Source organism: Motacilla alba, chromosome 4, assembly GCF_015832195.1.
Source record: "Motacilla alba alba isolate MOTALB_02 chromosome 4, Motacilla_alba_V1.0_pri, whole genome shotgun sequence".
In the NCBI taxonomy this organism is placed as follows: domain Eukaryota; kingdom Metazoa; phylum Chordata; class Aves; order Passeriformes; family Motacillidae; genus Motacilla; species Motacilla alba.
Genome location: NC_052019.1, coordinates 66,618,633 through 66,639,108, shown reverse-complemented (window position 1 = coordinate 66,639,108; position 20,476 = coordinate 66,618,633). Strand labels below are relative to the sequence as shown.

Sequence of the window (20,476 nt, the reverse complement as noted above, 5' to 3'; positions counted from 1 at the left end):
AAGGGTCTTCACTGTTGGCTGTGACTGTCCAGAGCTCTCAGGTACACTGATAGTGTGGGATTTCCATGAGAAGTAGCAGAGAGTGTTTGAAGTGGATGAGTGGCTGGGGAACCTAGGGAAGGGGGGATGCTCCCAGAGCAGCAGGGCTGCAATGCCCATTTGGCAGCAGATGCCTGTGCCTGGGCTGTGCCTGTGGCACGGAGCGGGAGCAGCTGACACGGGGTGAACCTGTGCCTGGGCTGGGCCGTGCTCTGCCTGCTCCCTTCATCATGAGGGTGTGGGAAGCAGCGTAATTGTCTCTGATTCTGGTAAAGAACTAAAATTTATGGCTTGCCAGAGGTCAGAGCTGGGAAGTTAAGCAGCAACAAAATATCCTTGACGCACTTGCTAGCAAAGTGAAATCTGCAAACTGCGTGAGCTGGATGCCGTGTCTGCCTTGGCGTTGGTTTGTTCCTGTGGGTTGCTGCATGTTGGCTCTGTGAAAAGCCTAGTGTTTGCAGTCCCACTTGGGACTGTCCAGGGCTGCTTGTGCTGCCTTTGAAGCCAGACAGCTTCCCAAGCTCCAGGCATGAGCAGCCAGCCTGCTGTTACACAGGAGATAAGGGGCGCAAAGCATGTTTCAGGAAACAAACCTTTTCATCCTGTTTTGTTGTCAGCCTCAAGCATGAAGTGCATTTGATGGGTCACTATACTTCATAAACTCGTACATTTGTTTTATTAGAGGGGGAAGGCCTGTACCAGAATTTTCACCTGTTGCCTCTTGCTATCACTTTGCTCCTGTTGGATGAGAGGAGAACTGATTTCTGGTGAATGCAATGGAACAAAACGGTTACCACGGATTTATTTTAAACATGTGTGTCATCATATTGTGATTTAAACAATTTAGTGTTGTGCAGAGGCCACGCAACTTCTTCTGATCTAAAATAACTCTCCGGTTACTTTTTTTGTAAGGCCAGAGGAAAAGATGTCCGACCGATGTTCGCTGCATCCCGTTTCCAGCGCTGCCGGCAGCGATGCTCAGCCGGACAGAGCCCCGCGCTCCAGATCGGGGTTCCTCGGCGCGGGGACCCGCTGCCGCCCCTGCCCGGTCCCCCGAGATGGCCGGCGCGGCTGTGCCGGCGCAGGGAGCGGCCCCCGGCGCGGCGCGGGGGCGGTCGGGGGCGGGGCGCGGCGGGGGCAGCCCGGTGCCGGCGGGGAGCCCATCCCCGGCGTGCTGGGCTCTGCCGCCTGTCTTGCTTCCCGCTCTCCCGAACCGGCAGCACCGTTGCGCAGCTGCCGCGGACCGGCCGGGACGGGACGCGTCGGGAGCTCGGCGGGGCTCGGGGCTTGCGAGGCGAGGCGAGGCTGGACGGCCGGGGCAGGGGCCGAGGCCGCCCGGCGCTGGCGGCGGGGGGCGGCGGGGGCCCGGCGCGGCGCGGTGCCGCCGGGGCCCGGCGCATGGCGGCGGCGGGGGGCATCGCCACGCTGCCCGACGACGGCGGCAGCGGCGCCTTTCCCCCCGGGCACTTCAAGGACCCCAAGCGCCTGTACTGCAAGAACGGCGGCTTCTTCCTGCGCATCAACCCCGACGGGAAGGTGGACGGCGTCCGCGAGAAGAGCGACCCGCACAGTGAGTTGTCCCGGGACCACCGCGGGCGGCACCGGGGCGGGCGGGCGACTCCTCGCCCGGGCAGCGGGGCTGCGAGAGGGGCCGCGCCTCGGCCGTCCCGCCCTGACGAAGCTTCGGCAGCCAGCCGTGCTTGTAAAGCGCCCGTCCATGTGCCGAATGTTCCTGCGCGAATAACCGCGGGTGTGCAGACACAGTTAATTCATACCGAGTTAATTCGTTACCCACATCCCGTAGCCGGTGGTCCCGCACCGGCACCCGCGGGATGTCCCGGGGCAAAGCCTCGCTGCCGGCTCCGCGCTCAACCTGCTGGGTGCAGAGCTTGTCAGGTGCACAGAGGTTTTGTTACGGGCTTGAGGGGGTCTCCAGTTTGTCTGCGTGGCCCTTACACGGGTCTGATGGCACTTGGCGGCTCTACACGGCGGCGGTGAATGCGTTGAATGCATTAAGGTAGAGAGGAGGCTGTTCTTTTTCCCGGTGCGGGTAGCTGCTCATGAGTGGGAGCACTTTTGGCACACAGGTACTTTTGGGACCAGAGGGGTAAATCTGGCCAAGGAAGTAGGGTTTATTACAAACTGCAGTCAGAACACCTTTTTGGCTTAAATTGTTACATGCTGCATTGGTGGTTTTTTTTTGGGTTTTTGGGGTTTTTTTTGTGTTTTTTTTTTCCTTTTTTGTTTGTTTGTTTGTTTTGTTGTTTTTTAACTTAAATAATGATGCTTTAGATACAGATAAAATGTATGGATATCAGCAGCAGCAGCAGGTTGTCTCTCCAATACCCGATCTTTTGAAGGGAGGGAAAGGCTTCTGGGCTGGGAACACAGCCCATGGACTGGATGACCACAGGCTTTCAGGGAGCGTGTGGCAGGTTGCTATTAACAACACAGGCTGCTTTTTGTCCCACAAACAAAAAGCTCTCCTTTTGCAGAGCTCAGAATATTTTGGAAGTATTCAGCATGGAAGTTTTGTGGATGTAGTGGTGAGTTTTTGATATGCCTGCGAGGCGTTTCCTTCAGCGCAGGTACAGGGACTTGCCGGGTCAGATCGTCCCAGCGCGATTCCTGGTTGGAGGGAATTTGTTACTGTGCTTGGTGTGCAGGGCCTGCCTGCAGGCACTTGGCATGAGGAGCAGGTGAAATGCTTTACTGGCAATTCTTTATCTGCTTTGCACCTGTGCTCTGAGTGATGGATGCAGAGATGCAGCTAAACTCAGGGACTAGGAGGAAAAGGAAGTGAGGAGACAGGCCAAAGATTCTTAATATTACTTTCCACTTTGGACACTCACCTTTTGCAAAACATGTAGTTTTACCCAGTAATTCCAAAGAAATCTTGTAACAGGAATCTTTAAAATAAATAAATCTCATTAGTTCATCAGAAGTAGCTATGGAAATGTGCTGCAAAGGGAGGTGATGTGTAGGGTGTACAAGGCTGAAGCTGAGTCCAAGACATTGCCATGGCTGTTGGGTTCTTGCCTCATTCCCTATCTTTGCTTTTGAGAGGTGCAGGTAGCGGTGTGTGTTGTTGTGCGCTCACCTGGCTGGGCCAGGCTGCTCTGAGTGGAGGTAGTGCTTATCACTGCTGCCTTTTTCATCATAGAGCTCTCCCATAAAAATTTCTTCCCTCCTGCCTCTTTTTATTATTCTCTCAGGAAAACTAATACTAGTTTTTCATTCCTGACTCCATTGAATGTGTGTTTTCTCTTCCTGTAGAGCCTTATCAATACCAAAACTTTCAACGGACACCTCGTGCTTTCCTAGTAGTGAACTCTCTCCTTTTTTCATTATCAGACAGCTCTTGGCTTCTTGCTTTTTCTTCCTTCCTTTTTTTTTTTTTTTTTTCTTCCTGGAAGAACCCTAGTTCTGAGAAGCAGAGAATAATCAGTGCTCAAAGCATCAGCGTGGCTCATTGCTGGGGCATTGCGTGGTTCACATCCTTAGCATCCTTGCTGTAAATACGTCATTCCACACGACTCTGCTCAACTCTGACCTGGTGAGTGCTGCTCTGTGGAAGTCCCTGTGAAATCTCGTGGTATTCCTGGCATGGCAGAGGGCAGTAAATCTTGGACAATGTGAGAGGACTTTAAAAAAGAAATTAGCAATGAAAATACACACCTCGAGTAGTTCAGGGTGATTTTCTTAGTTAAGCAGAAGGTTTTTAAAGGTGGTTTTGAGAAAAGAAATACAATGTCTGCACAATTTGGTTTTGAAATAATTAAAGGCCACTTAGTAGAGATGCTTGCGGCTGCTGCGGCTGCTGCTATTCTTAGGAATTAATTATACAAAATAACATTTCAGTAGCACATCATCCTTCTTACTTTTAAAGGAAGTTCTTATTTTAGAAGGCAAGTTACTGTCTCCTTATGTTTCAGACCAAAGTTTTAACACTATAAACAGTTTCCATGATCCATGTCCTTTTTAGCTCCCCTCCTCCTGCCTCTATTTGAAATACACATCTGCTTTAGAGCAGAAAAAACCATGGCATGGTTTTACACTCACCCCACTCACCTTCATTTATGCATAATTGTGTCGTTAATGAAATTAAGAATGGAAATTGATGTCCTGCGTGCTGGAGGATTGGGATCTTATGATTCACACAGCTGAAACCCAGGACAGGGCGTCTTCCATGGCCATTATTGCCACATCTGACGCGTGTGCTTCCGTGACTCCAGTGAAGTGCCCCTTTGGACACACTCTGGGGACTCCGGAGTGTTTTCCCTTGAAGAGGTACTTTCAGACAAACAAGAAACAGAAGGCGCTTTTGGAGCATTTTGTTGTCTAAAGCAAAACAAAAAACATGGCTGGTTTGTTGTTGTTGATCAACAACTGTTGATTTATGCCCTGGAAATTGTACAAAGGACGCAGTGTTTTTGGAAAGGCTCTTAGAAACTCTCCAGAGGTGTTTCCCTCAAAGAGGCTACAGTGCTGGTGAGGGGGAAAAACCTGGAGAATGGAAAGGGAATACTTATCCGTACATTTAGAACGTGTCTAGTAGCACAGCTGGTTCCTTTCAGAGTTTCCCTAAATGAGGAATGGTTGGCATTTATGTATTTCCATAATTTCTTCAGCAGCTTTGTTTCATGATGAGCATAATCCAAGACAGTATCCAAGGCATCCTGAGCCATTCTTGTCCATTCCTTAATGAGGTGACAGGGCTCCAGCCTCTCAGTTGGAAAGGATTCAGCTGTGTGAGCTCAGTCAACCCTGCAGATGCATGAAACACCTTCTTCCTGCTTAGTACCCCTCTCCTCTTCCACAAATATCTGAAGAAAATGTAAAACAGGGTAATACTGGTCCAGGAAAATTTCTTAAGAAGGTTCCCTTCATAAATAGTTGTTAAGATTTTGACTTGTCTCGCTCACAACATTTAAATGGTTATGCTCTAAATGTTTTGGAAAGACTCTGTTGAAGTATAGACTGACTTTTAGAGCAGCTCAGTGAAGACCATGGAAATCTGATCACTGATCATGCAATGGGAGAAAACTCATGGCGATCCTCAAGCTGAGCAAATGTCAGGAAGTGTTTCCATATGAAGGTTCAGGACCTGCTGTTTAGCTTTCATAGGTAAGTTGTTTGGGACTTGGATTATGTTCTTTCCCATTCTGGTGTCCCACAGACATGGCCAGAGCTGTTGACAGGGCAAGATCTTTTCCAAGTCTTAGCACTAAGTGAGAGGTGACTTGTTTAAAAAAAACCCTGCCCCTAAATGTTCTAATACCTTACTTCTACCTAAATCCTTCTGGAAACAGACTCTTTTTGCATAACTTTTGATCTGTTGCAGAGATCTTAACTGCCTTGCCAAGTACTTTGTGGCATAGCATGGAAATTCCTCCTGGCTCTTGGATGTAGCTGCCTTTAGGGGATGAGGTAGCAGAGATCCCCTATGTGAAAAAGTTGGGAATATGCTTCCTTTGCTTTTTTTATCATAGAAATACCATCGTGTTCCTGCATGTGCCTGCTCAGGGGAGGATGCTCTCTCATCTCTCACTGTGTCTGCTACTCCTCTGTCCCAGTTCTTAGTGAGTCTTGCCCACCCCGGAGCTCTCTGATCCAGCAGCAGGTACACTCCAAAGGTGAACCAAGGCAACACGAGATGTCTCCAGTGGGCAGTGAACTGTCCTGTCCCTCCCAGCTGTTTCTGCCCAGTTTGGAAGTGGGGAACGTTCTAAGGGCACCACCACCCACAGGTACACTAGAGGCCAGGATTTAGCCCTTAGATTGTCTCATAGGAAACCCGGAGCACTTTGAGGCACTTACAGAGTCTGGTTTGCAGGAAAATGATAATCCAACTCCTGTTAGCTGCTGCACTCCCAGAGCTGGAAAAGACAAATACAGATAATATGTGAGATCAGGTGGCTGCTGATTTTCATTTGTTTCATAAATGCTTGAAATTTGTGCAGCTGATTCTAAGAAAAAGTTTATCTGTAGTGGGGTCATATTTAAAAGCATTTTACAGAAAGTGAATTATTTTAGTAACTCAACCTGAATTTTAAATCATAGTCTTTTCAGTGACACTTTATCTCTGTAAGCTTTCCCCAGCTCCCCTGGATTACAGATAAGGTAGGCAGTTCTAATAAATAATTATTTGATCATTATGATTTTTAGCACTTTTTGGGAGCACTGCCATGGGATCACTGGCCATCTGTTTCAGGATACTTGAGAGGTGATGGATTGTGCTGAACTGGTTCACAGCTCTGGAATTAATGGTGCTTTTGACTGTCGGTGACAGGGTGTTTAGTGCAATTATCTAATAAAACCAAACCAGACCCAATGCAGCCCAGAGAATGCTCAAGCTGCTGCTGCTGAAGAACATACGTAAGTGTACGACATCTGTAAATTGAATATCTATACCAGGTGGTATCTGAAATGTTTATAGCATGATTTTTGAAGCCTTATAGTTGGTAATGAGATACTGTTTCAATCCTGATGGAGAATTAATAGCCTTTGCTTTTGTTGGCACCTGTTTAAGACTATGTGTTTCAAAATAAAGCAGCTCCCTCAGCCTTCGTCATTTTCAGTAATGTTTGGTAACGATATGCGGGTCAACTGTTTGCCTGTGCCTCTTCTGCTGCCTCCAGACTTGTCAATAAAAATATTCAAAGGGCGACTCTCTGGAGTGCTGGTGGCATTTTAGGGTTATTATCTTACGCAGTTTTTTGTTTGTTCAGGGTAGGGCCAGATTTTGACTGGAGCTTGATAGGATCAGCCGAGAATACAAAATGAGATGATGTCTGTGCTGTTGGGTGGAGGTTGTCCTGCAGGAGCTGTCATGGTGCACTGCTGCTGGAGTGACCCTGGCTGAGCCTGTCGCTCATCTTTGACTTTCAGAGCTTGAAACCACATTGACTGAGTGATTCAAAGGAGAAGGAAACTGAGGGTACTGGGAAAGGGCAAAGTAGACTCCAGACTCCATGGCCATGTGCATTGCCAGTGTGGTGAAATTCTGCTCATGTGCTCCAAAGCTCGGGAGTTTGTCTGTTACCTCCTGGGGGGGTTTTAGCAGATCTCATAAAACCAGAATCATTAGGATTCCTGGAATATGCAAGTCACAAAATCCTTGTAGCCCTGGCTGTGGAATCCTGCATGGTTATGTTTTGTAAGAGCAAGGAGACATGTCAGCTGTGATACAGCTTGAAAATATTTGTAGTCTGTTTCTTGGTTCTTTCCTTTCTGCTCTCAGGCTGGCCCACGATGCCTGATACAGACTTACCCCATATCCCCAGACATTCTCTGGGGGTGTAGCTTTGGGGTTATTTTGGTGCTAAAGGATGTCCTTAACATACTCAAGTGTGCAGTTATCACAGCATCTGGATCTGCACTTGGGGAAAGTCTGCAGCACCTCTGGAGACTAGCATCAATTTTTTGGTATCTTTTCTTTGGGTACTGGGGAAAAAAAATCTTGAAGTCTTTATTTTTCACCACATATCCATCACTGGGATGCCAAGATAAGTGCCAGAGCTGGTACAAGGGAGGTGGTAGTAGTGCTGGTAGTGTGGAATGGAGTGTCCCTATCCAGTGGCAGCTGATTGTCACTGCCTGTCCTGTGATGCCACGTCCTGAACCATCTCATCTGTTAAAATGCAGGACAGGATACAACATCTTCCCAGATGGATGTCTTGAAAAGCATGAACAGAGTCTATGCAGTAGTTACCTGTGTTACAATTCCAGTTAGAATAGTAATTTTGGGACTGTATTACAAGGAAAGTTCATACAGTCCCACAACTCTGGGAAGACCAGTGGAGAGACTGACATTCCTGCGGAAGTGGCGGAGTGGCTGTGCAGTTACTCCGTGGGACCTGCTGGTACTTGTGGGAACAGAAGTGGATACAAAACCAGGAACACGTGTTAGCGTGGAGAAGCAGCTGCCAATGGCCATGTAGGGGCCGTCGCCTCTGTGGAAAAGTCACTTAGGGAATGCTGCTGCACAGACCTCTTGGGCTGAGCAGTTCCTGGGAAACAGTATGAGGATTCAGTTCCTTGGGTTTCTCCACCTGTAACGGAGCAGTTGGGATGAACAGCTGAACGTGCTCCTGGCCATTGGTTGGCGTATGTAAATAGGAAGGATTCATTTTGTGGTTTAGAGATGTTTACAGACTCACTGGGGATGTTTTGCTGACAGTAAAATTGTTCATTCAGGAAGATGGAGGAAAAAAATGTACAGTGCTCGTGTCCTTAGAAATGCAGGAATTCCTCCAAGCTCAAGAGGTGCACAGAACTGGCTCATGGGGACAGGTGTTACTTATTTCAGTCCCATCCTTCTGCTTGCTTTACAGCTTCAAGCAGTAGCCTCCTCCAGAGCACTTACCTGTGCTAGAGCAAGTACCAGTAGTAGTAAGGTGTTTTCCAGTGATCAGGCTTTGGATCAGTATTATAATACTGTGATATTTTATCAGGAGAAAATGCTACTAGGAGTGGAGTGCCTGGCTGCTGCTTTGATGTGGTGTGAGACATTTTGATGGCCAGTGCTTGTAGCTGCTGTGCTGCAGGAGATGTCTGGAGCAGAGTGGGCACTGAAACCATCACATAGATCTAAACCAGGATATGGGCACTAGCAATGGTCAGGCTGAAGCAGCAGGGAGTCAAGTAGGTTCTTCCAAGCTGCAGATTACAAGGTCTCGCTTGTGTTGTCAGGAAAGTGCTCATATCCCTTCTTAGTATGGTTCAAATGTACTCAGAAAAAAATTGAGGAGTGTTACCCAAATATGTTACCCTGTGTGTTTTATTTTCAGGTAAGGAATTTGATTTCTTACAAATAAAATTCTTTGCTCAAGCAGGGCTGCATTCAAAAGCAAATTAGAGCTTTTTTGTGAAGACTGGGATTCATTACTGTGCTGGATCAGCAGTGATTGAGAGCTCTTGTCCTTCACTGCAGCTCGTGCTGTTCCCCTGTGCATGCTTTATTTAAAGGTCAGCACAGGGTGGTTACACAGCTTGATGGAAGGGGATGTAATAGGACAGTGAAGTAAGATTTCGTGCTTATTGTGGCATTTGCAGTATTCCTTGCAATAAAGGAGCTGGGCTGGCACCAGTGCTATACTGTGTGTGCACATGTGTGGCTATAAATTTTTAAAAATTTGTTTACTTTTTGCAAAAATATTTATTGAAGTCTCAATGATCAGTTTGGTTTCATTGGTACTGGAGATGGGGGAAATACAAACCCAGCATAATGACTGTCTCAACCTTATGGCCAGGTTAAGAGCGATCAGCTGTAAAAGGCAGCTCAAATCACAGGAGCTCCTGTGTATGGGGCCGTTCCTTCTTCCTCCTCGTCTGCTGTGCCATCTCTCTGGATCCTGGGTGCCTGACAGAGTTCCTTTTTCACCACTGTGCTCCAGACTCTCTGAAATCCCATTTACTTATTCTTCTTGGCATTCCTAAAATCCAGCTTTTCCCTTCCAGCTGTGACACTGAGGCTTATTGAGCCTATGGGGCAGCAATGTCTCATCACTGCTCTGGCAGCCTTTGCCTTTCATCTCATGTGTTACTGCTCTGACATCAGTCACAGCCTGAAATGCGGTGTCCTACTGAGTAGTTGTGCGAGTTGTACCTGGAGGAGGAACACTACAAAATACCTTGTAAAAATTACACATTTTACCTTCTCTGTCTTCTGAAATGCTGTTCCCGTGTTTGCCTTGGGTTGTCCCTGGTTTTATGTGTTTGTTTTGCTGTAAGTGAAAAACAGGTCATAGTTACAAGGAGATGAGTGAATGCACAGTAAACATAAAGCAGAATTTCTGCAAGTTCTGTACGTGTCTTCGGACACGGCTGTGTTGGCTGAACAGTTGCACCAGCTTTGGTCTGAAGTTCAACACCTAAAAGTAGTTATTCTGCGATTTACTTCAGTCAATACTAAACGAAGTGAAAGCAGATGAAAACAAGGCGGGGGCTACCTTACCCTTGCTAAGAAAAGCCCTTTGGGAACAGTCCTAAAAAAACTACATGTGAACAGGCATGCATTATTCTTTTGATAAGGAAACCCTGAAACATTTTTCTAAATCAAGAATATGGGGTGAAAATAAGGGTAATTTGGAGACTAAGCTTTATTACCTCTACCCAGTAAGGAATTAAGTTCTTCTCTGGTAAAATTAGGAATTTTTTCTGTTTGCTTTTGCCCTTGACTTCCAAAGATGCATCAGTTCATCTGCAACGTCAAGGAGTCAGCAAACAGTGTGGCAGAAAGCATTTAGAAGGGTTTTACATGACGGTGACTTGGAGTTTCTGGCGTACAAAATCCTTTCGTAATGCGAAGCAATCGCTGTTTACTCGGCAGCACAAAATGCCCAAGTTGTGCTTTGTAAGCAAAAGTCACAAACTTTGGATTTGCTTTTGCATGATATTTTTACTTTTAAAGGGCTTGGCTAGGTTCGATCAACCAGATTATGCAAGCTGTGAGAAGTGGAGAAGTGTGGCTGTGCATGTTTCATACATGGGCACACAGGCAAGGAGCAGTGTCACGCTGGTGCCAGAAGTGTTGGATGTCACACTATTCTGAAATTATTGTTCTGCATGATGACTTTACTGTCTTTTATATGAAATTCATAGGGAGCGGCAGAGAATGCTGCATGTTTGGTAATCAGTGTTCCATGGGGAGGATCCCCACTGTCATAGGTGCATGGTAGGTAGAACTGGGTACTTGCAGGAATTGAGGTCAAGATAAAAATAAGAATAGGTGGAGAACCTGAATAGGGAAATAATTTCCATTGTATTCAGTATCTGTACTACTTAAAAAGGTGCAAACTCTTAAAATCTGAGAATATCCATGTTAATGTGGTTGATTACAATAGCGGGTGGATGCTTAAACAGTTACACAAGTTACTGTTCTGCTTTAAGCCTTGGTTTACTCTTAAGTGTAATCGGAACTTCCTGAAGTGTTTGCATTTCACGAGTGTGTATTTTTGTTATAGATGTTTACATTTTGGACACCTTGGGTCTGTCTGCGAGTGGTTTTATGCCTCTGGCTGGCAAAAAGGAAAAAGATACACTTAGAATGTTGTCATGCTAAAGCAAAGAAATGTGCCTTTGTATGGGAGTGTGACTCACTGTTTCTCGTCCTGACACTGCATTGGCTTGATTGTTTTTGTTGCAATTCTGATGGTTTGGTTTATTAGCAGCCCACCTCTCCTGCTAAGGTTTCCTAGTTATTTCTCCTCTCTGTGTCTCCTTTTGGTTCCTCATATGTGTTCCAGGTTTCAGGCAGAGTGTGCATCAGTGACTCTGGCAGGGACTCACTTTTACCACGAGCATATGAAAGCGAACAAGGAGTTGTTCTCTTATTCACTGTTCGAAGACTTGGGGATGCCTTGTATGTCAGTGATTATCAAATAGCAAAAAGATGTTAAATTGCTAATTGTGCCTTGGAGAAAGAGATATCAGAAACTGTCAGAGACTGATGTGGGACAGAGGGACACAAAGATATTTGTAATTCATAGAGAAAGTTACAGTAGGCATCCACCAGGCTGGGGTTTGGATCTGATCCAGCAGGAAGGAAAAGCAAAAAGGGGGGTGTTAATATATGTGTGTTTGTAAATGCATGTGTGGCTTCGAACCAGCCCCTGGGTTGGGGAGGGTTTGCAGTATTAGGTGTGGAGCAAGCACATCTGACTCCGTGTGTTTTGCTTGGACACCTGGCTGGGAATAGATGTTGCCCCCAAGCGTGAAGGAATGGCCAACTTCAGCCACAGAGGATGGCCGAGGCGGAATTTGCCTGTAGGGTCTTGCATTTAGTGAAACGTTGTCGAGTCTTACTTTTCCCCCCTTTTTCTGTGAATTTCCTTGGATTTGTGATGCTTCTTCCCTCTGGAGCTGACCCACCTCTGCAGTGAGACTGCACAATAGCTGCTTTGTGCTTTCCTGTGGGCACGGAGGGGCAGGAGGATGGGCAACGGGAGCTGGCGCAGCAGCTTCACCACACTGTCACTCAGGGGCCTCGTGGAAGGATTTTCCTTACAGGGCCTCTGCAAATATGTTGGAGATGGGCCCTGAGCCTCTGGCTGGGGCTGAGCTTTTCCACAGCAGACTGTAGTAACACTAGTCATTGATCCAGAGACGTGCAGCCTGGGATTTTTGGGGATACAGAAACTCTCCCTTCTCGTAAACTGAGTGAGAGGTGTTTTGCTTTCTGTTCCAACAAAGCAGCTGTATGTTAGTGAAAACAGGGCTTGAAATAGTATCCTGTTCGTCCTCTGCTTCCCAGGCAGTGAGCTGCTCCCTTAGCTGCAGTGTGGCAGGAGGGGTTCTCACTGTGAAGTGATGGAGTCTCTTCAGCAGGAGGCTGGACTAGAGAGAGTCCTTCTGACCTGAATTTTGTGTGATCCAGACACAGGGGATGGTACTTGTAGCTCTAGTGTGCACTGAAGCCTGTCTGTAGGGTGTTAGCTAGAATGGTTACAGTGACAAAACAGCTGAAGCTGTAATCAAACCGTTATTTGCTGTGTAAATGCATCCAAAGCCAGACGGTCATAGTTGGTTTTTACTTCATGGTTTCTCTGATATAGTGGTTAGCGTTCCCATTTCCTTGTGGAGGAGTAGGAAAATGGGGGTTTTATTAATCCCTTTGGCTAACGCATCCTCAAATTCCACCTCCTGCAGATGTGTGAGTTTGCCTTATGCTCCAGTACAGCACCCTCGTGTATTGCCCTTACCCTGCCCTGTCTTCACGGGTCTTTGCTCTTTTTGCCTTTCATTTTATACCAAATGTGTTTCTGTCCTTTTCTCTCCTCCCTGTGACCTTTATTTTCCCTTTTCCCTACTAATCCTGTGGCATTCTCCTGCCCTAGGGCATCTTAGCCAGTGCAGCTGCTGTGAGCGAAATACCAGCACGTGGCTTTGTTCACAGGGATTGCCCCGGGCGAAGGGCTTGCCATCAGATTCCCACTGGGAGTCAAAAGGTAGTACCAGCTCAGCAGTGAGCAACTTCCAGAATGTGCAGCTCCGTTTTCCTGAAGTATTAAGTCGTAGGTTTTGCTCAGGTCTTTCAAATGAACCGATTTTGAAGGAGATTTTTGGCCGAACCGTTTATGATGCATAGCAGTGAAACCTTCTGGGACCGTTTAAGTTGTGCAGTTCCTGGGTCTGGGTCACTCTAAAGCTTTGGTTTATTAGAACTGTAAACGGACCTGAGAGTTTGCATTGTACGTGTGATTTTCCAGTTCTAGTGCTCAGGGCAATAAAATTACTTTCAGAAAATGTTCATGTTTTCTCTATTCTCTGCATTTGCTAAGAGCTTTCCTGTCTAGCAACTTGTCCTTAAAATTATTTTCTCCACTGGACTGTGCAAAACTGCCTTGGAATTTTTTTTTTGATGTCTCTAAGAAAACGAGGAAGATCCATTTTTTAACAGAAATCTGAAACTTTGCCAACCACAATGCTGTTGAACACCACTTTTCAACTTCCATGTTCTTAGAAAAGTCTCTCCAAGTTGTGAAATAAATGCCCATTTGTAACTCTCTGAAGTACACTGTTGAGTTTAACCTGCAGCTTGTACATCTGTCGTGGCCACATACCCTGTAAAAGAACATCTCTGTGCCTGCTGCAGTGTGCTCCAGCTTCCTTTAGTGCCACAGATTGTACTGGTTTCTGTGGAAATTCGGGTTGGACTGATAGCTTGTGGTGTTTTTCAGCCAGAACATCAGTAAAAATGAATCTCTAACAGACCTCTGTATTGTTGGGAAAAAACTATCCCTCTCTATCCATTTTTAGATGACTGGAAGGCACTGTAGGTGCACTCGAGCTACATCACTCAGAGTTTCTTCGCTGGTGTGAAAGTGCAAATGTATGTCCTGAAATTCATTCCTTCTGACTCAGCAGAATGATTCTATTAAGCTTATTATGATAGAAAAGAAAGTCTTTAATAGGAGCTGTAAATTTCCTGGGTCCTTTGAGTTGGTTTTATTGTTTAATTTAATAACTTAATGATGACTTAGCCCCAGTCCTGGGGATGTTTACTCAGTGGATGAGCTCTGTGTTCTCACACCAGCAGGCATCGAACAGAGCCTTGTGCTTGGCGTTCCTCGTGGATTGCAGGGTATGAATGGGAGCAGGGAAATAACTCACTGCTGTGCTAGAGGGACCAGGATATCTGGGAAAACAGGCCTTTTTAGCCCTTGGTGCCTACAAATGTCTTAATTATTTGACTTCCATGGATGGGGTCTTGAGGTTCAGTTATGCTGAAAACAAGTATTGGGAGTAGATGTGAAATGATGAACAGAGTCTGCACTGTTGCTGTTGGTGACCAAAGGCTGCAAAAGAGGCAGATCATCAGTGTCAAGTGATACATTTCTCTTACAACCAATTTAGTTGCAGTGAGCTAAACCTAAAATTGTCACTTCTGCTGATGATCACGTAGTCAAAATATGTTTGATCACTAGGGCTGTGTTGTATCTTGGCATCTCCAGTTCAGTGTAACCCTGTGGCAAATACTCACTGCATTATTAAAGCTGCAAAATAACACTGAAACCTGAAAAACTCACAGTACTGTTCTGGCTCTGCTTGTTCACGTGTTTTTGGGGTTGGAGAGGAAAACCCAGTGAAGCTGATTTTCCTTTTGGAGCTTTCAGTATTGTCGCTCTTTTCAAACTCTACAGGAATACCTTGGGTTTTTTTTTTTTTTTTTTTTTTCTTTTCACAAGCTATACAAATTTTTACAGGGCTTACAAACCTTTACCAGAAGTTTATTTTTACAGAATTTGAACTTCTGGCCCGGTGTGATGCTGTAGGATTTCATGTGTGTTTTTGTCCAGAGAAAGTCATGAAGCATAATAAGTCAGTACTGTAGTAATTAATATTAATTTTCAGCTGTTCCACAGCTGTTTCTTGTTAAGTGTGTGGTGAAAGCTGTGTGCTTGGCACATCTCAAAAGTCCATTTCCCACAGTCCCTGCCCAGAGCACTTTTCCACGTTCTTTCTTCCCCAGAGGCTAAGGAGTTCCACCAAAGTGTTTGGAGCTGTTCACAAGTCTGATTTTGGCCTCATAACTTAGGAGCACTGTATTTTGGATACTTGATTCTGAGATGAAATTGCGTCTGACTTGTAACTTTTACCCTGAAAAAGGGTTTGCAGCAATTATCCCAACAGTTTTATGTTCCCTGTATTCCTGGTGTTGGAGTTTCGGTTGGTTTCTGCAGTGCTGTCTTTTTTTCCCTTCAACAAAAAGCCAAATAAGCAACAACCTCTCTCTGAGTATCAAGAGACGCTCCTTCTCCAAAATTTACAGTCACTTCAAGCAGTTATTCTGATGGCTGAAAAGCTCAAGCTATTTAAAACTGCATCTCCAAACGGAATAAAGTACCTGCTGAACCAAAGCAGGTGGGTGAAGGAAGCTCTCGTCTGAGATGCTGTATACAACAGGCAAAGGCAGGCAAAAGGGGAAGCTTTCATGTGCTCATCCGAACTACTGGGTTTGATTTATGGCTGCAGAAATCAGTTAAGGTGTTGTTGTGAGTGCGATTGCCAATTGAATTTTATCAATAATTTGCCAGAGCCAAATTGTGATATAAAAACAAAGTACAAAATTTATTTCGCGCAAATTGACAAAATTTCGGTAAGCCACGGATCGGACAGAGTCTAGCCTGGGAGTAGACCCTGGGTGACGCCCTGAGCAACTCCAAGCACTGGCAGCTTCAGAGTGCGGCGAGCACACCAGCTTTCTCCATGTAGGTCTTTTTATCCCATTTTTCTTGCCGCGGGCTAGGAAGTCCATTGTCCTTTTCATAACCAAACAAGTTCCAAAGGTTTCTCCGGTCCAGTAGAATGGTATCTGATGGAAAGTGGTCCTGTCCTCGATGTCTTCGGGAATAATTCATCGACTTTTGGTATTGTGCTAGACAGGATTAATCTTAACAGTACACAATCACATCCCGAGAGAGATATCCTTATCATCCGATACTCAGTTCTTACTGGAAATCTCTTTTGCAAACCGAAGTTTCCCAGAACTGTTTTAAAATTCTAAGTAGTGAGTTTCCCCCTTCAGTCAGGGGATTCAGGTGTGCTGCTGATGACATCATTCCCTGTGGGGCTGCAATTGTGAAACTGACTGTCTCTGTTGGGTTTTTACATGTAAATAGAGTCTATTGGTGTGGTAGGCGTTGGTGCTTTGCTGCACTGACTTTTCTAGTGTATTTCCCTGAGAACATGTCTAAACGTAACTCTCCTTCTACCTTACTCTATATTATTCTGAATCTATTCTTCTACCCTAATAAATATGAATTTTGACACTCATTCATAACAGTGTTGTGCGCATAATCTGCAGGTAGTAGCTCAAAGCTGTGTGATAGGACCTTACAGGTTTTCATTTCTATAAAATCTTTAATTTCTTTTAATTGATGCAAAACATGTTCCTGCTTTGTGTAACAGTTTCTTCTGCCTTTGCTGCCTTCACCTAGCGCTGCAGTTCTGTTTGTTTGTTCCACCCATTTGTTGGATGGATGAGGTAAACTAACAGATATTTTCTGTTGGGAACTGCCAGACCCTTAGGGAGTGATATGGACCTGGACAGTCTCAGTTAGGCTCGCTGACAGTCTGCCTGTACAGAGCTGTGTGCGTTCAGTGTCCGATGCTGTTCTGCAAACCTTGAGACACACCTCTGGAAAAATTGCCATGAAAAATTTCTATTTTCTGGGAGTAGTTGACTGTGCCCTAAGTGGCCTTTCAAGGAATTTCATGGGTTATGAGCTGTCTTTATGCGCAATGAAGATGGAATAACTCAATCTCGCCGTTGCAAATTTGAAAGTAGCTACTTTGTTTGTAAAAATGGGATCAGAAAGCCAAATGTTGAAAATTTACTATTTTCATTGCAAGCCGAAGCTTTCTGTGGTGGAGGGTGTGAAGCACTGACTGCTGCGATGCCACGATGGCTGTGAAACCTTTTGTCTTTTTTTTTCTGTTGTTGTTCCCAGTCAAGCTGCAGCTTCAGGCGGAGGAGCGAGGAGTGGTGTCCATCAAAGGTGTCAGTGCCAATCGCTTCCTGGCCATGAAGGAGGATGGCAGACTGCTGGCCTTGGTAAGCAGCACTCGCCTGATGTCTCTGTTGCTGTGTCCTGTCCCTGGTCTGTGTGGGGTAGCCTTTATTCCTGCAGGACTTACTCAGCTGCTTGGTGTGGGATTTATCAGGAGAAATGAGCTCTGCACAGCTTCTGTCAGTTACCCAACTCCTCCTAATTCCTATTTTAAGTATTTCTGCCCTACCTAGGAGCTGCAAAATTTAACAGGAATGGCTTGTCTGAGAGGGAAAAAAATCACAGTGATCAGGAAATTATAAAAACAAGTGAAGAATAAAGTGTCTGCCTTTTTACCCTCAGGAGTAATTTTTTCCTCTTTCACTTACTTGCACATAAAGCAATTTTAAAAGACATCTTTGAAGGGGAAAGTGAAGCCAATTTCTTTTAAAAAAATTACTTTCATGGTACTAATCTGTATTAATTCTTTTCTCATTTTCCTCTTTGTAAAGAATCAAGTTTTTGGGCACTTGTACTTCCTAACTAGAAAACTGGCAAGAAAAATATTTTTGAAAATGTGATGATAAAATTTTAAAAGTTATATGAATGTGGGTAAATTAAGCTGCTCTCTAGTGAGACTAGTTTTAGTTTAAACTCTTGCGTGTTTTATTGGTATTAGCTGAATTTTTAATGGTGTTTTAAAGCCAGTGTGTGCATGGACTCTGAGAGTTAATGTCTCAGAGCCAGATGATAAATTTTGTTTTAAGAGCTGCAGTTACAATAATTTTGCTTATGAGACCTAGACACTGTAAATCCCTTATCCACATTGATATCCTTCAGTGCCTGGTGAAGCACTGGGGCATTCACCCTGTCAGAATTTTGGTTTGCAATAGCCCTTGGTGCTTTGTGTATTCACACAGCCCCATTCAGCCTCTGTGCAAGCCCGCTCCGTGGCTGGGGCTAAAAATGTGCGTTCCCAACCCTGGCTGAACTGCAGCTAATGAAAGACCCGTGCCAGGGGATGCAGAAATTATTTCTGATTCTCCTCTGCCTCCATGAAATGAGACTGAAAGTAGTTTTACAGGAGCAGGGCTCCCCAGGGCGCTCCTCAGTTCTGGCTCCAGGGAGTTTTGTGTGGCCTCAGGAATGCAGTTAAAGAACCTGCTTCAAGTTACTCGGATATTGTGTGACAGCTCAGTTGAAGAAAATGTGAGGAGTTGTCCACTGTGCTATTCTTGAGTTAAGGATAATTGGGAATTTCCTGTGGTGCTGGTGCGGTGGCATTCGGCTTCCCATTCTAATAGGACTCCGTACCCTGAGTGACAGGGAATGGTCAAAATAGGGTGTTTAGCACCATTTGTGAAATGATAAGCATAAACACAGAGGTGTGTTTGTGTTTGGGATTTCTGACCGGCTGCCGCATGATGGGTTTGGTTGTAGAATATGCTTCCCTTGCAGCAGTTTTTGTTTGCTTAGTTCCTGTAAGGCGAAATGCACGTGAAGTATTGTCCAGTCACTCGGAATTACTCTCTCAGAGTATGTAGCGTTGGGTCACTTTGTGCTTCTCACTTCAGCTTGTAAAACTCTTTTTTTCTTTCGAAATGGGTATTACTTGAATCATGTTTGCTGCACGCAACATTGTTGTTATTCAAAGGTGGAAACTCTACTCTTTTAAGACTTTTTTTTCTCCAACCAGCCTACCAAACACTGCTGCAATTTCATGGCTGTTTTCTGTAGCACTGGCAATGTTTTTCCATGAGGATTTCTGCGCTGTGACTTCCAACAGTCTGTGGCTGGCCGTGCCTTTACCATTTTCTGCCTCTAAACACATTCATGAAAACTGTTTCTAATTGCCAGCGTCTCCTGTTTGTTAGAGCAGGGCTGTGTTTCACGAGAGCTCGCAGAGTGTACACTGGAAATGTCTGTGGTGAATTGCACATGGTGAAACACTGCTGAAATTTCTTTCAAAACATTATGGAACTTTAATTTCTAAACACATAATTTGGTCCTCTAATCAGTCACTCAAGTACTACTCTGTCCTTTTTAATCTCTGGGGGTTTTTAATTACTTTTCAGTGTCCAGGATCAATTTGCGTAGTATCCTTGTTTTACAAATAAATTAACTTTTTTGGAAATATGTTTGCAAATTCTTATTCAGGCGTGTTTCTCATCTTGTTGGATGTTTTTGTAATTACTTGTTGAGACATGTTGCAGGGTTTGTTCTGAGCTGGGCTTTGCAGGATGATTTATTGCACAGCCCGTGGACCATTGCTCACCCTGGTGACCTGCGTGGGGGTGCAATGGGTCGCATTCTTGTGTGGCAATCTGGATGATGCAGCTTTTAATTGAGCATTTTCATGTTCTTTACTAACAGAGTCAGTCATAGGGGAGAGGTGATCTCTACCACTGGAGGAAATGCCTGGATGTGAATGCAAATAGTCAAAACCTCCCCTTGGAAAATGCTCTTTTAACTGAAAATATTTGTGCAGAAATGCATCTGTTCCAGCAGAGTTTTGATGAAAAAAATGGAAACATTTCCCATCTGATATGGCTTATTTTGACTTCCCAGTTTAATTATAAGAATGAAATACTTTCACTTTATGGAGTGAAATGTGATTATTTAATTTAATGAAGAAATTTCCCAAACTTCCCATGAAAGGAAGAATTTTGACTGACTTGTATTTAATGATAAATAATTTGTTATTTAAGGATATGACCTGTTCATTCTGTCATGCTTACATGGCTTTGCTGTGATCAGCCAGGTTTTGCTAGACTTCAAGGACTCGACTCGAAGGGAAATTGTTGTCTTTTGATGTTACGGATTCAAATTGTGCACAGAGAATGTGAAAGTAACCTGCATTTAGTTTGAGCAGAGTTCAGGCGTTTCATGAGGTGCTGAGAAAGCTTCTACTGTCAGATCTGCACTCTGGATGCAGCCTGAACTGAGGAATATTTGGAAGGAAAAACCACAGATATCCGGAGTTTTCCCAGGTGCTGAGACTGACAGAGCAGTGGCTGGCATCCCGCTCTAGTGAGATAGGAGTCCAGCTCCTGAAATGTCACCTCTGGGGGATGTTAAGGAATACATAGTTCATGAAGCCTGAGCTGTCATTTTTCACCTTAATGATGGGGTTTATGTCAAAATGTTTACACTGACAACAGACTGTAGGAAAGCACTGGTGTCACATATACTTTGGGGAGAAATAAGGACTTTTTTTTTTTTTTTCACCCTTTTTTGATGTGCCTCTGCCTGAATTTCCAGCTTGGGCAACTGTACTGAATTGTCTATATTGTGCTTGAAGTTTTTGTTCTTAAGGGCTTCTTTTATACATTTTCTGATCAGAACAAAGAATTACACAGTAATTAAAAGGAAATTAAAAGCTTCTTCATCTGTGTTAGAGACAATAAATGAATCATAGGTAAAAACCTCTTATTGTAAAGTGT

At 44.9% G+C, this 20,476-nt stretch overlaps 1 protein-coding gene across 1 annotated transcript in view; it reads left to right on the top strand.

Moving 5' to 3' along the window:
• Positions 1–645: 645 nt before the first annotated feature.
• FGF2 (fibroblast growth factor 2) overlaps positions 646–20,476 on the top strand; it is a 20,222-nt gene continuing 391 nt past the window's right edge. The window contains exons 1-2 of the mRNA XM_038136226.1: positions 646–1,609; positions 16,995–17,098. Coding sequence (XP_037992154.1) covers positions 976–1,609; positions 16,995–17,098 — 738 coding nt within the window. The 5' untranslated portion in view covers positions 646–975. The remainder of the gene's footprint in view (positions 1,610–16,994; positions 17,099–20,476) is intronic.